General features: G+C 33.3%; 1 protein-coding gene across 1 annotated transcript in view; it reads right to left on the reverse strand.

Moving 5' to 3' along the window:
- Nucleotides 1-297: 297 nt before the first annotated feature.
- The window catches only part of LOC111625244, a 211,495-nt gene continuing 198,040 nt past the window's right edge, over nucleotides 298-13,752 (reverse strand). The window contains exons 18-26 of the mRNA XM_023368340.1: nucleotides 13,097-13,117; nucleotides 12,587-13,038; nucleotides 12,162-12,521; nucleotides 8,388-8,516; nucleotides 8,089-8,310; nucleotides 7,817-8,014; nucleotides 5,841-7,605; nucleotides 5,618-5,773; nucleotides 298-550 (exon numbers count right to left, since the gene is read on the reverse strand). Coding sequence (XP_023224108.1) covers nucleotides 406-550; nucleotides 5,618-5,773; nucleotides 5,841-7,605; nucleotides 7,817-8,014; nucleotides 8,089-8,310; nucleotides 8,388-8,516; nucleotides 12,162-12,521; nucleotides 12,587-13,038; nucleotides 13,097-13,117 — 3,448 coding nt within the window. The 3' untranslated portion in view covers nucleotides 298-405. The remainder of the gene's footprint in view (nucleotides 551-5,617; nucleotides 5,774-5,840; nucleotides 7,606-7,816; nucleotides 8,015-8,088; nucleotides 8,311-8,387; nucleotides 8,517-12,161; nucleotides 12,522-12,586; nucleotides 13,039-13,096; nucleotides 13,118-13,752) is intronic.

Raw genomic sequence — 13,752 nt, forward strand, 5'->3', positions numbered from 1 at the left:
TTATATCTTTGCAAAGGCTTTCTTGTAATTTCTTTTGTTTTTAATCTATTCTAAACTCCACATTTCTTGTCTGTAATGATTATTTTTATATAAAAATAACATTAATACATTATTTAAATAATGCATTTTAATTAGTTGACGTATCAAACTTCCGTTTGAATCACTATAAGTATCTTTGCAAAGGCTTTCTTGTAATTTCTTTTGTTTTTAATCTATTCTAAACTCCACATTTCTTGTCTGTAATGATTATCTTTATATAAAAATAACATATGGAAAATTTGTACAAAATCAGGCCAAAACAAAAGTTTTTTTTTTTTTGTTAAGATTGTCTTACAGATTGTCAGGCAACACATAGTCCAAATTTACAAAAGATAAATGAGCAATAATACCATTTCTTGCAGAAATTCACGAAACATTGAGTAGCGCTTCATCTCCGGGATATACAACAACGGCAGATGTCAGATCTGTTTGAGTTCCTGCTTCTTCCAATTCTGGAATAGAAGTGCGCTCCTTTCTAAGTAAAACTGTTGTCTCACTGCTTGAATCAGCACTGAGAAAGAGGAAAAAAAGTAAATAATGAAGTGTCAATACTGTTAATCTGTTCTCAGATTAATTTACTAATATAATATGTTGTTTCAACTAATTTGTAATTTATTAAAAACATAAATATTATATTTAGTTTGTAGTACAGTAAATTCTCCCTGCTAACTTGGACTAATAAGGGCTAAAGATTGTATTGGTTTTGGAAGGACTTTCAGATATCTTTTAACTCTTTCTGCCCTGTGGGTAGTAAAAGGGCCTTTTAGCAAGCCGGTGGTGAAGGACGAGGCTCCATGTATCCAGACAGACCACTCCCAAAAATTTCCTGCAGTTTTTCAGTGTAAATTCCTGGAGTTTTTTCATTAGTGTAAATGTAATTCCTGTAACTTATAGGACAGATTCCTTAAGAGCAATATATTTAGTAGCATTTTTCGTATAAAGCCTTTATTAAAGAGTTATAGATGCTTAAAGTTCAGTGATGTCGCTTCCGGATTTTCGTACAAATTCTGTTATTTAAATTGAAAAAAAGTAAATAGATTCATAAAATTTTACACACTATGTATTCGAAAGCAATGTTGTTTTAATAAAAATGTGTAATAATTAGTGTTGCAACGAATAGTATATTCGGCCTCAGGCCGAATAACAGAATATTCGGCCAAACTATTCGGCTCGATTAACGCATGTACGAAAATTGGCGCGCAAATTGCATTATGGCAAGGACCCTGATCTCTATTGGCCCGCTGTCACTACACTTCGCCAATTGCGTTAATTCTTGACAGTTGTATCAGACAGACGTCATGGCAGTATGCAGTGGTGATATTCAGCGAGTTCGCACAGGTTTGGCCGAACCCGTTGTTAACATTTTCAAACTTTTCCGAACCTTGTTAAACACATGTGACATTTCTCAATGGTTTTGATTCTTTTAAAAATATATTAAAATATACGTATTATACTCTGTAACACTACTAACCTAGAGCCTTCCGATGTACCATTTGAACAAAAAAAATTAAGGAAAAATTTTCTGTTAGCGAACCCTTTGTTAAATATTTCGAATATCACCACTGCCAGTATGTTATAAATGATGATATCAAATGTGAATAACAATGAAATGACCTACACGTGTAAATATCGGAAAACGAACAGAGAAGGACCGCGAAGTGAAAATGTGAAAATAAATATGAAATTGAGTTGATAACATAATGAAACAAAATCAGGCAGCTTATTGGCGTGAAATTCGTGGCCGTCAATGCCAAACAATTGTTGTCATAGACTTCGGAAAGCTAAATGCTTGTAATGAAAGTCACTTAGCGTGCACGGGCGAAAGCCTGGTGCCGTTCGGGTTACCAAGCTGTCTCGAATCTGTGAAATCATAACTGTGACATATACCGACGTCCTATCTGTCTCTTTTCTCCGTTATCACCAGGCTATGAGTCACGTAATTATAAAATGGAAAAACTACGACGGAAGAGTGACGAATCGAATCATTAGCGCGTATTATGATGTATGCATAGGCATACGTGGACTATAGAGATGGAAGAAAGAGAAAGGAAATAGCAAAGACGAGCGCTTAAAAAGGATAGGCAGGGTCAGACCCTCAGATGTGTGCGACGAATCTCGAACGAATAAGGTGTGTACGTGTGCTGATCTTTGTACTTATAAATTGTGAATACATGTGACTAATATTATATTTTTTGTGCATGTTATAAGTTATAAATAAATTTATACAAACAACACTAACCCGACAACATTAAATCTAAATACCAAAATGATTAATTTACTGTGTTTTTGTTATTTCTTACTCCTGTTTTTAGGTATTCGGTATTCGGCCGAATAGCGAAAAATAGGCCGAATACCGAATAGTAATCGAATATTCGTTACATCACTAGTAATAATGTAATACTTAAGCGCTTGTTTGGCTTCTCATCTTGATTTTGATAATGATCAACTGCGAACTGCAACATCTATGCAAACATTGTATCTGCAAAGCATGTTCTGATACACCCGCTTAAAAATGCCTAGTGTGGGTTGAATTTCTTGTGAATGTCTGCTTGCATAAGTCATGCAAGCAGATCTTTCACCCACTCTACAGGAGTCTTGTAAATCAGTCTCTTCATTTGGCTAAAAAAGAAGTCGAGTGGAGCTAAATTTGATGATTATGGAGGCCAAGATATTGGGCCATCCATCTCTCGAATGTTTGGGATAAAATCTTTTCAGATGCATCAAATTCTGGAAGTGACATCACCGAACTTTAAACGTCCTTAATATATAATTTATAACTCCTTAATATATTATATTATAAAGGCACCNGCAACACAAGATAGTAACTAAAATAACTTATTTTTTAAACTTAACTAAAGAGTTACAATGTTACAATAAGTAGAAAAATACCACTCAAAAATATCTACAACAATTGCTTTATAATTGGAAGAAAAATCTCAAAATCAATGGTCATATCATGTGAGGGAAAAGAGAAGACAAATGTCTTTAATATGATTTTTCCTCACAATTTTAATTTAACAAGTGAAGTTAAAAATAAGTTAAAAAGAAACAAGAAACTAATTGATTATTTAATGATTATATATATAATCATTAAATAATCATGTAGTTTCTATATATCTAGTATATAGAAACTATGATAGTAATACATCTATATATCTAGTTTCTAGTATATATAATCATTTAATAATCATCTATTAATAAGAAACTTGTATATATTATATATAATACGCACAAGTAAATTTCTCATAAATAACTTAAGTTCATCAAAACTAAATTTTGACTAAATCTCTAAAAACAACAGAGAGATATACAGTTGATTCCACTTAATTGGGACACGTTGGGACTAATCCATTTTGGCCCAATTAAGCGGCTGCCCCAATTAAAAAAACTAATAATAAATTCTAAAATAAAATATGTAATATGTAGGTAACTAAATAAGTAGGTAAAAAAAATAATAATTAGGTACCTGTTTTAATGCNCTACGGACTCCGACTCCGTTTCGTATACATAACAAGTTGGTAAGTAAAATGGGAGTCGGAGTCGGCGGATTTTTTGACGACTCCGACTCCGGCCAAAACACCAAAACTCCACGACTCCGACTCCACAGCCCTGGTCTGAACAGAGATTTCTTGTTGATGGGAGGAAAATGAGTTCCAAAAATCACCAACAAAAAGACATGCAAACGACAATGAAAATTACTGTTTATTACTTATTAGGCAATTGTTCTACATGGTCTCCACCACAGGGCATAACACAACGCCCGCACCCGCAGAATGTAGCAGGTCCAGATGAATGAATGCTATCTAAGGCTACGTCCTACGTGGCAGCGACCGCAGGCATGAATGCGCTTCCAAGCGGAGTGGACAAGCTGATTCTAGCAAATGTGCGCATCCGGAGTAATTGCGTTTAGTATGTAGCAACCACCAGATAATGCTTCTACAGGCATGTGCAGGAAGCAGCTACCAAGCAAATTTGATTGCCTCTTCCGCTGCTTGCGCTTCCAAAGAACAGAATGGCTGATTTTGTAGATGACAGAATGACAAATTGTGTGTATATGTTGTATGTACTTTAATTAATAATCTTTTACGTAATTTAATAATTTCTGATTTTGTAAATATATCATTTTAAAAATAACACTTTTTAAAACTTATTATTCTATGAAGATTCTTTATATTTGTTGTGTATCTAGTTAGTGATAACAATTACCTGCCAAATTTACCGTTTTAATGCTTGTCATATTTTCCATAGCAAGCATTCCACGAAGTCGTCTCGCCGCCATTTTGTAAACAACGCGTCCACTCTGGACAGCATAGACTAATTACCTAGAGCAGTTTTTCTCAACCTCTAACGAATCGTCGCCCTTTCAATAAAACTGTTACGTAGTATCGCCCCCTTCACTTCAAAATTCGGATGCCCAGAGCCAAGGCTAACGCCAAATTCGTGCTGCATTGAATAGTCTAGTGACTAGAATAATGTTATTTGTTTAATTATTGTACGATATAACGAATAAAATATCTAATTATTCTTAATATAATGTTTTACTATATCGCCTAGAAAATTGTTTTTTGCCCCCCCCCCAAAAATACAGGTATACCTCGACTTACGTCGTTTCGAGTTACGTCATTCCCGATTATACCTCGTTTGTCGAAAAAGTATATGGAAAAATAAAAATTAAGTTTAAGTCATTTTATTCGACTTTACGTCTGTCCGCCACAAATATTGAAGTCGTAATATCACTAGAAAAGCATTTACAGCACATAAAATCATTAAAATATATATGTTACATTTACAAGTATGTACTGTATAGTACATGCATTCGTAAATTTAGATTACTTTTTTTCTGTACTATATTAAAAACTAAAATTTATTTGTTTGTAAGCTTAAAATAGATCCTTATTAATTAACCATATATTATTAAAAATGCATTAATAAATAAAATATAGAACCGGGAATGGTAATTTATGGTTTAGCCTAGTGACAAGTAGATTCGACTTACGTCGCCTTTCCTGGAACCAATTACCGACGTAAGAAGAGGTATACCTGTATAAATTGTTACTAATCGCCCCTCAACATGGAAAAACGCCCACATGAGAGCGATATCGCCCCTGTTGAGAAACACTCACCTAGAGCAACTAGGTAATTGGTGTATATTGGAATCGTGTACAAAGATTCTGCTGGCAGTCGCACGTAGGACGTACAGTACTGTACCCTATGGATGAATAGCATTTTTCAGTTCCAACAATGTGGAATGGTATGATCGAGACACTTGGGAATTTAAATACCCCACGATCAGAAATCACACCGAAAGCCATTTTCATTGTCGTTTGCACGTCTATTCGTTGTCTTTTGTACTCGTATGTCAACGCCAACCATCGATGATTTTTGAAATTAATTTTTTCCCTGCCAACAACTTACCACGCAAACCTCATTTCATACTGACAAAAGTTTTTACGGACTGTGCACATCCTGTATGTTGCTTGTGCATATTTTCATTTTAAACATTTCCTCTCAGTAATTTGTTTGATTATATTTTTAAAATATCTTTAACACTAGCAAATTTGAAAGCGATTATTATTACCTGTCACTTTCTTCTACTAGTGCTTCTTGGCGTCTGAGATTACTCTGAAATGATTCTGAAGGGAGAAGTGGTTCCATCGTTTTTTCTTCATCCGTGTCACTTGGAACAGAACTTTCTATAGAATCATCGACGGATAATATCTTTTCTGCAGAAGATCTGATTAAAAAACAAATTATATTCAGTAATTGTAATAGAATTATCTTAATTTATAAATTTTAATTACCTTGGACTTGATTTCTTATCCTTGGCAACGATAAAGTCGAAATTTTCAGTAATTATTTGAGGAATTGCCGTCGACGAATTGCATCTAGCGACACCGTTTCTTGTCTGCTTACTCCCCAATTTCTCCGAAGATACGCTTCTTCTTCCTTCCGTAATCCTTGGACTGGAAGTTCCATCTTTTTTCGTTCTTCTCGTTTGAGTTTTTGGTCTTTGATACTCTTGATCGCTGTCGGAGGAATGCGCTACATTTGTGTTGCCTTCTGCTGTTGTCTCCGAAGCAGAAACAGAAGTGGGTGATGCAACGGGACTTTTTCTACCTTTAGTACCAGTTTTCTTAACTTTATCACCTTTTCTCAAATTGGGACTGGTTCTGGTAGTGGGTGAAGATGTAGAAGTATCGGACGAGGTGAAATTCATTAAAGGGGTCTTTTTAGTTATGTACGCTTCTAATTCTCGAGCGCTTTTCACTTCCCCCTTGCGAATTTTAAAATCGATAGGATCCATACCGATACCTTCATCGTCTATGGATTCATCGGTGCTGGTCTGGTAGGAATGTCTTTTCATGCATCTATCGTGATGACAAGTTTTGCGATTTGGTGCACGCCACAAAGCGTTGGTAAAAGTGCGCGTTTTATATTGCGGCTGCTCACCCTCTGTTAACGTAGCCACGATCTGTTGCGTCTGATGGCACTTTGGATGATTGTGCCATTTATGAGGAGGTGAGACTTTTTTGGTATTTGCATTTTGATTCTCTAGATCATCGGATATAGGGCTACTTGAATTGCATCTACTTAATCCAGGGCTGGATAGAGACGAGTAACCCGAAGTACTAAGATTGGATTCCGAAATCGTTCTGTCTGCCGTAAGGGGTGTAAGATATGCCATCGACTTTGCAGGATTTGGAGTTCTAGGAGGGCTGTTTGGGTCGGACTCAATTGAACTGGTATTGGAAGTTACTAGAATTTTTGGCATGGGAAGATCTACGGAATATTTTCGGCCAACCAGAAATTCTGGCTTTTTCCGAACTGGACTTTGTGGATTCTCCGAAGTTCTTTCTTTCTCCGGATTGTCTGGTGTTGTGGGTGTAGGAAGGAGAATAGTAGGAACTTCTAAAAATCCAGTTTTCTGAATGGCGGACGGATCTGGCGCTTTCTTTTTATCCGATACTTCTTTGTCTTCTTGAGTTGTTTGTGGTGGTGGAGTAATGTCAGCTTGAACTTGACTCGTTTTCGGATCTTCTTCACTTTCCGTCGAAGACGCATATTCTACCGACTGCTCTCTTATGGAATGAAATTCTGTAAACGAAGGAGCCGAATGTCTAGCAAAACGAGGAGATAATCTAGCCGAAAAGCTAGTTTCTTGTATACTCTCCGATTCGGGTGAATTGCAAGTTTTTTGTTCCTCTTCTCTGTTTGCTTCTTGAATTTTTCTCTCGCTCATTCGTATAAATTCATCAAGACTCATTCTCCTTGTCTGAGGAGACATCACCAAAGATGCTAAAATTCGAGATTTCTCATCATCATTTTTATTATTATCTGTGGGTCCTGAGGATGTTTTCTTTGTAGATCTACGAAGAATATCATCAAAACTAAAAGTTCTGCTGTGTTCTCTGTCGGTCGGACTAATTCCACTGGTAGTACTGCGAATACTATATTTTCTGAATTTAGTGAAAAGAGATTTTGGACAAGTTTGAGGACTTTGACTTCCAGGAGTTAGACTAAGTTGGTTGGAGCTGAGACTGTATCTTGCAGCAGGAGGTGAGGGATCTGAAAAAAATAAGAAATCAGTTAATTTTTATTACAGTGGATATGCTCAGATGTCTTTTTTACACTAAAAAAGAAAAATCCATCTGGCATGTTTATTGTAGGAAATTAAATCCTACGGTGCATATTTTATTGAAAGGAAAGAACATACATGTTTTATATAATATCTTAAAAATATTTTTAGTACATAAGAAGAATGCTACAGGATACTCACTGCATTTACTTTTTTCAATTTCTTCTGCCAAAAGTCTTTCAATTTTTTCAGCAAACTTTCTTTTGATACAATAAACACAAAGAATAACTAGAAGTACGGCGAAAACTGTGATTAAGCCCAGCCAGAAAGGTTCTTCAAGCATTCTCTGACTCAAAGGCTTTTGTGTAATTCGAAAGACAAATCTTTCACAATGCGAACCTTTAACAAGACGAATTTTATAGTGACAGTGAAAAATTGTGACGTCGTAAAAGTGAGAAATTTTGACGTCATACCTTCATACCATAACTGACAGTGACACTTGAAAGTGTCGTTGAAAACGCTGCATTGACCATGCGGTCCACAAGGGTTTGCATTGCAAGGCGTTATGGGTTCTTCACAGCTAGATCCTGTATATTCTGGGGGACAGCTGCATCTATAACCGTCGGGTACAGTTTGGCATACGCCTCTTTCTCCACAGGGTCGAGTTTGACACCATTGAAGATGGCAAAAAACACCTGTTTTTTGTAAAAAAAATCATATAAAATCAATTTTAGTATCATGATTTTAGAAATATGATTTCCAATCATCTTACCAGTGTAACTTCCAGTACAATTGCATTGACTCTTATTAGATTCGATACAGGAACCGCCATGAAGACAAGGATTTGGCATGCAAGAGTAAACAGAGTGAATTTTTAAAGTTTTGTGAATGTATCCTGGATCTGAAATAAATCAACATGATATATTTATTAGCTATTATATAATTTTCTTTCATCAGGATTAGATTATATAATTATAATCATATATTGTTAATTCTAAATTTTCAGTAGTAACATAAAATGTAACGTAAGATAGGTTTTATAATGCATACATTTAGATTTTTTAAATGAAAATCAATTGAATTTCTGGAATGTAAGAGGACTATTAGCCTAGTAAAGCGGCTTTAATACAGCTGGATAAGCAAACCAATGGCATAAGCCGCTTCATTTGAAACGAACTGTCATTGGCTCGTTTATCCCAGATACATTAAAGCTGTTTTATCAAGCAATGCTCCCTTAATTAAAAATCAGTATTGTCAGTTAAGAAGAAATTCTTGTTTGCCGCTTCCATTCCACATTTTTAAGGCCAATTCAAAGAATAGGCCAGGTCCACAATGACGGATGATGAAAGACGGGACCCGAAATTTCCGGGACAGACTATCCTACGGATATGACGATTTCTGACCATTCAGAGCAATAGCTTGAGGGGTCGGAGATCGTCACATCTGGCCTGAAAGAAAAATGTAATGAGTTATTTATGAAGAAATAAAATATATATCAATATGTTTTTAAGTATAAACAATTATTTTGAGACGCAATAAAAAGTGTGAAGAAAACCAAGAAAACCATGGATACAATGGATACAAGAAACAGAAATGGGTTTCGATGCATGCTGTTTTGTCTTATGCAAATTAAATTTCGTCTAAAAGTTTAAAAATATATCTGTTGATGCAATATCTTAGCACATTCTGTAATACTTTTTGCATTAATATATAATAAATTACGTTTCTCACTTTGTTTTTATAATGCACTAGAAAGTCCCCTCCGTTCTCGAAGTGAATCTACTGAGTTGAGAAAAGTTATTTGAAATTTCATAACAATAATGCAATAAGCTCTCGCTTTTCAAAAGTTTAAACTCGAATTTCTCACAATGAAGCGTGTGTGTAAATGCAGTAAAACCTGTCCAAAGCGGAACCTGAATAAAAAGGAAACCTGCATGAACCGATAAAATTCTTCAGAACGGAGCGATTTTCTATGTTAAGAAATTAAGAAAGAACCTGTTCAAAACGGAAACCTGCTAAACCGGGAAAAATATTCGGTCCGGATTACACAAGTTCCACTATATTTAAATGTATGATTTGTAAATATTCTGTAGGGTTTCATATCTTATAGCGATTCAAAATTATAAAGAAAAAAGTTAATGATTTTATTTTGGATGTTGGTTTTATTAAAGTGCTTCTAATTTTGTTTTTTCTAAAAATAAATTATTTAATTTTATAAATTTAAATTAAATTAATATTGTAATTTCTAGAGGTGATAAATTAAGATAATTTAAAGCCCCAAACTCTCTTTAATCTAATCCAGTGAACTTATATAATTATATATACTGTATATTATAAAGGAAGCATGTAAAATATAGTTCCATATAAAAATGAATGGGAAACTATAACATATTTATCTTATATATTAAATATTAGTAATATTAGTAAACAAGTTGAATTTTTAAATATGAGTTTTAGTCCTTCAAACTGGTATTTGGCTTTTTAAAATACAGTATATAAATTTATGCGTAAACGGTTTAAATTTTGAAAGATAAAAGACAAAAATTTAAAGTTCATTTAAAAATTTGCTTAAAAAATATGTTGAAAAGTATATTGTTTATTCTATACACTGTGTGTATATTTTATTAAAAATTTTATTATCCCGAATTTTTTCGATTTACATTATATATTTTAAGAATTTTCAAACTTAAACAAATATTTTTATTTCTTTCAAAGATATTTATTGTATATAGCGACTTTATATAGATTTACAGAGTAATAATACATTTATAGCAACTTATAAAGTTTTATAGGGTCTTATAGACCTATTAATAAATTATTAAAGAAAACAAGTTCTAAATCTGGCATACAGATTTAGAACTGTGTAAGCCGGAATAGCACGGTACGAATATTTTTTCCAGTTTGGTAGGTTTCCGTTTTAAACAGGTTTTACTGTATACAGGTATCCCTATATATACGCGGCTTTACCAGCTGTCTTAACTTACATAACTTATTTTGATTAACGCGTTTTTGAAAGAAGCAGTAGGATCGAGGGATTAATTAACCGCGTTAATCAAGGGATACCTGTATATATTTTTAAAGAAAAACACCCAAGAAGTGTCAAAAGTAATTTTGTATCATCAAGAAAAGCAAATTTATATGAATTGATTCTTCAATAATATCCTAAATTTATATTTTATTCCCTTAAACATAATAATACCTTCAAAACCGAAACTTGAACTGTAAGCAATTCTTGTCCTTTAATAAAATTGTTGAAAATCCCATTATTGTTAGTAACAACACGAGTCTACAACTTCTTTTTTGATTAATTAGCACCTTTGTATCGGCTTTATAATGCGTGAAAAGCTTCGCATTCAAAGAGAATAATCATTGTTTGACACCAAAGTATTCAGAATATTTTTAAAAGGATATGACATTGAGAAATTTAACGCATCAATTCCTTTGAATATCATTCTCGTCTAAGAGAAAAAAATTCTCTTAATCTTTATTGTTATATTTTCTACAAACGAATTCTTCTCATTCATCAAAAGATCATTTTTTATCCATTGTAAAATGGTAAAAGAAAAGCCTGTTGCTTTACTGTAAACAATAGATTAAATAAATATTTTATTGCTAAAAACGTTAATTTTTTTTAATATAAGAGTTTCATATTCAAGAAAATAAAAATATGGGCCCTGTTAGTTTAATGTAGAATAAGCTTAAAACGAATTTATATATTTATTAAACATATGTCGTCCTCCGCGATATTGTGACTATATCAAACATAAAAATTTAACGCATATTATTGACGGATGAACTTGTTTCAAAGACGATTCGTTAATGAGTTAAGACGTACTCGTTTCTCTGTAATAATGTAAGTTTTTACGTCACTTGTTGTAATGGGAAGTGCAAAATGATGCAAAATTGACGTAATAGGGTATTCTACATTGACTCTTTTTTAAATTTAAAAATCATTTCAAAATATATTTAATTTATGAAATATTAACAGGTTATCTTATAAAAACTCCAATACTACAATTCATTCATTAATTCTTAATAAAAGGTTAATGACGATAATGGAATTAGTTTGATCTGATGGGTTTGATATAAATCTAATGGAAATAGATTTATACTAAATTAAACATCCCACGTTCACAAGATTGAACCTAATATGCTGTTTAATTAATTTATTAATTACAGTGTATATTTTCAATTCTTTAAATACAATATTTCAGAAACTTAAAAGAAATATTACCCAGATACAAAGGGCCAACAAGGTCACTTGATCCGGACCGGACACAAAAGGGCACCCAAAATTTTGATTTTTGTGTTATAAATTAAATTTTCTTTTAATATTTTTATATTGCATTGAAAATTTTAATTTTTATTTGTATTTATTTTACTTATATATTTTCATGGCTTCTGGAGGGAGGTGGCACTCATCCAGATTTCATTTGAGATCCTGGATGGTGCAATATTCCACTCACTTATTATTTTTCTAATGAATTAACTGGTGGAGTTTTTGTAAGATATAGTGTATGTTCTGTTGCAATTTAAACGATCTCACCTGTAGTTATGTTATAACTGATATGATACTTAATAGGTTGCTTTAAGAATGACGTGGTCGAGAAAAATCGAAGAATATTCAAAGTCGACGATATATTTCGGTAAAGTTTACTAGAGGGACATATTATATTGAAAGTTTCTCCGTAAGGATCTTCGATGACTATTTTTCCTTCGCATCCTCTAGTTTGCAAATCATGATGTAAATATACCGAATTTATTCGGTAACCTAGAGGCACTATAAGATTCTGAATGAAGTCAACATCCATGGGAGGATCAAGTGGAAAATTCAAGCTATACAAATCTCCCATATTTGAAGTTATTTTCTCGTGCCTTGCGTAACTTTCCACCTTGGAATGGTTCCCTAAAAATCGAAAAAAAATTCAACATAATTTAATTTAAAAAAAATACATAAAATTTACAACTTACAGATTCTCCACGTAATGTTGAATCCCGTATTGCCAAGTGTCGTACCCGAATTTGTGTGGAAGTGAAAGTCGAGCACCTCTCTATAAGAAAGGAATGTGAGACCCATCGGAACAGATGTAGAATTTCCACACAAAATAATCGTTCGGGATTGGTCTAGACTGATCTTTAAATAATCGTTAGAGCAAATATCCTGACCATCTTGGCTACCAACATGGAAATGGGTGAGGGTGATGAGTATTCTAGAAGACGAAGATAGATTAAAGAAGCAGTCTAATCCTGGAAGATATCGCCGTGAAGCGCTTGGTAAAACGATGTAAGATGACGTTTTATGTAATTCTCCACAGCTGTCTCCGATTACAGATTCCCATCTTAAGACGAAACCACTTCCAGTCACGGAGTAATCAGAATGAAATACCAAATACACAACTGGCTGTTCGGAAACGTAGTTAGATCTGAAAAATTATTCGTTATAGATTAGCGGAAGGATCATTTTTTGATATTACATTTTACCTTCTTACATTTGCTATATACCTAATTATTCGTATGTAAAAAATGTTTACAATAAAACTTCGTTAAGTCGAAGTTTAAAGGGTAAAAAAATTTCGACTTCGAGTTAAACAGTTTCGAGTTAACAAGGTTTAGACCCCATTTTCTCAAAATTTTGCTAGTTTTAAAAAAATATATATTTTTAATTATGCAAGTTTATTATATTTTGATTAAATGTAGTCTATAAAGATTAATTATAACAATATCAATTATTGAACTTCATTCTACAGTATTTCGGAAAGCAAATGTATAATAGAAATCAGTATATAATGTAGTCTCCTCGTTTTGCTGCAAAAATTGGGATACAAAGATTGTACAATACCTTTTAAGATTTTTACATTTTTGAACCTATGACATCTTGAACGTCGAGAAATGCAAAAAATTTTGGGAGTTTTTCTGTACGTATGTGTGTATGTGGGAGGGGGCACGATTTTGTTCACCCCTTTTGAAGCTTAATAACTCCTGTCCTCTTTGTCAAAAATTTCTGAAATTTTTCATGGAGGTTTGTGTATTAGGTGGAGAGAGAAAGTTGTCTCATATCTCAAGTAAGGTCGGACTTGACGAAGATTTTACTCGTTATTAGCATTTACAATTTTTTATAACATTCATCTCCACCCTCA

The sequence above is a fragment of the Centruroides sculpturatus genome, unplaced genomic scaffold (assembly GCF_000671375.1).
Source record: "Centruroides sculpturatus isolate CEXI.00-Female unplaced genomic scaffold, Cexi_2.0 scaffold317, whole genome shotgun sequence".
Classification (NCBI taxonomy): domain Eukaryota; kingdom Metazoa; phylum Arthropoda; class Arachnida; order Scorpiones; family Buthidae; genus Centruroides; species Centruroides sculpturatus.